Source organism: Octopus bimaculoides, chromosome 1, assembly GCF_001194135.2.
Source record: "Octopus bimaculoides isolate UCB-OBI-ISO-001 chromosome 1, ASM119413v2, whole genome shotgun sequence".
Taxonomy (NCBI): domain Eukaryota; kingdom Metazoa; phylum Mollusca; class Cephalopoda; order Octopoda; family Octopodidae; genus Octopus; species Octopus bimaculoides.
The window spans coordinates 114,919,912-114,922,153 of NC_068981.1; the positions used below are offsets into that span (position 1 = coordinate 114,919,912).

Sequence of the window (2,242 nt, forward strand, 5' to 3'; positions counted from 1 at the left end):
ATGTTTTCATTTAGTGTCCTATTTATAGGACAGTGGGACTAAGTTCGTTGAAGCCATCCGGAATCTAAACATGTCGGCTAGTTTTGAATAAATCATCGCACATTTTTAGATATATACGTGCATTGGGTCTTTCTCTTTCGCACATCAGAGAGACAACAATTTTGGGAGTCAAAAACGATGCTTTCATTCTAAGAATGATCTCGAAAAGCATGTTTGTTTGTTTTTTTTAAAATTTAAACGACTTCACTTTCCTAATTACCTTTCCTTTGCAATGATCAGAAAGAACGCGGAAGGACAAGTTATCAGAGTTGATAGAATTACCCTGGAATCACTTTGTTTTTTTTTTTCAGTGTACAAGTTGTACACTGCTTTTTCCAGGGTTGGAAACAGTAGAATTTTCTTCTTTATAATTCCTGGCAGAAAAACGTAGAATTATAATATATCCTGAAGTACTACAATAGACACTGGAAAAAATAACTGATAAGAAAAATATTTCATTTAGAGCAATTGAATCGGCTAGGGTAGTATTTCTTTTGAAAAGGCAGTTTCTCCGACAAAAATAGTTTTTATTTCCGGTTCTATGTTTGTTGCACACTTGTATGAAGCTCAGCTTAGGCAATCTTCTGAACTACTTATACACAACAATTTCAAGAGAATCCGCATTTATGGATTAAATGAGGTGTTTCAGCATCTTTTAAAACAATTTATCGAAAATAATGAATCCATGTAGCTAGTACATATATGATTAAACAGTTGTAATCGTGTGGATGGCATTCATAGCGTTCATTACAATAATTTAATTTGAGAATGTGATCGCAACTATCTCGAAACGTCAACCTAATGTGTTTCTTAAACGTTGTTTTCCAAACTAAGCACATAGGACTAATAAATATGAAAAATTCTTAATAAAAAATCGAACTTGAACATAGTCGTGTTTTTAAAATAAGAAAGTTAGAGAGACAAGGGGAGAAAGAGGGAGAAAGAGGAGGAAGAGGGAGAGAAAGAGAGAGGGAGAGAAAGAAAGAGGGAGAGAAAGAAAGAGGGAAAGAAGGGGTGAAGAGAGAGATCAGTTTCTCGCTTCATATCACAATATGCTCGTAAATTAACTGACGTTTTTTTGTTTTCAAATTAAAATAAAATAATGTGAAACAACGATTGGAAAATCGCCAGAAAGATTGAAATTAAAGAAAGATTAAAATTAAAGAAAATCCCTTTAAGGTTATGTTAAAGAAATCACTTACCAAAAGCCACAAGTAAAGCACTCGTCTTCATTTTCTGCGGCGTGCAGAAAAGAAATGCTTACAAACTTGTATTGTACTGGATATTTAAATAACTTTACCTGACCCAAGATAAATATGCAGAAATACATATGTTATTAGAAATGGATCAGTCATCTTTCCTCGCTGACAATTGTTTATTTCAAAGTGACAACTTATAATTTCCTTTTCACTCAAAATTTGCTATACATATTCAATAGATTTATCTTGGCACGTGTGATAGAAATATATTGTTTTCATCACATCTAATAACTGTTATTTAGTCTCATCAGTTTTAAAAATTTGAACAATGAACTACTCCTATATATTTCATGATTAGCATTATTGAAACCCAAAATACTTAACAGTAATAATAAAGACTGTTTCAAAAATAGGCATAAGGCCATAAATTTGAGGAAGAGGATTAATCGATTCAATCGATCCCAGTACATAGCTGATACTTTATTTTAACATTGCTGGAAGGAAGAAAGATAAAGTTGACCTCGGCGATATTTCAGCTTAGAATGCTAAAAGCCGTAACTAAATATCTCGAAGTTCGTTTTTTCTTTTGTTGCTTTTGTTTGTTTTTGTTTTTTTGCCTGCGCTGTAATGACTGTCAATCCTCCACTCTTTACAATAAATGTTTCTAATTTATGTATGAGATCAGAAATTGCGGGTATTACGACTTCTCATAGAGATGTCTCCATATGTCTGTGTGAGCACGAAAGATCTCCTCAGTAAAATCAGTACTTGCAACCACTCCAACGACCTCACAGGTTGTGTAGTGGGTAGTATGGATGTGATTTCACTCTACCCATCTATAGACATAGATTTTGCTGTGGAGATAATCATTCAGGTGATCTGTGAGAGTGAAGTGGAGTTCCGCAAGGTCAACACGAGGGAACTGGGCCTCCTCCTCAGGCTAAGCTACGACAGTAACTATTTGGATGACCATGACCTCAGTAGATTCTGCCCCACCAGGTTAC

General features: G+C 34.4%; 1 protein-coding gene across 38 annotated transcripts in view; it reads right to left on the reverse strand.

Annotated features, from left to right (window-relative positions):
• Positions 1–1,325, reverse strand: part of LOC128248352 (retinitis pigmentosa 1-like 1 protein) — a 157,439-nt gene extending 156,114 nt beyond the window's left edge. For all 38 annotated transcript variants that reach the window (XM_052969591.1, XM_052969602.1, XM_052969619.1 and 35 more), the window contains exon 1: positions 1,242–1,325. In XM_052969591.1, the coding sequence (XP_052825551.1) occupies positions 1,242–1,272 (31 nt within the window). In that variant the 5' untranslated portion in view covers positions 1,273–1,325. The remainder of the gene's footprint in view (positions 1–1,241) is intronic.
• Between the last annotated feature and the right edge of the window lie 917 nt (positions 1,326–2,242).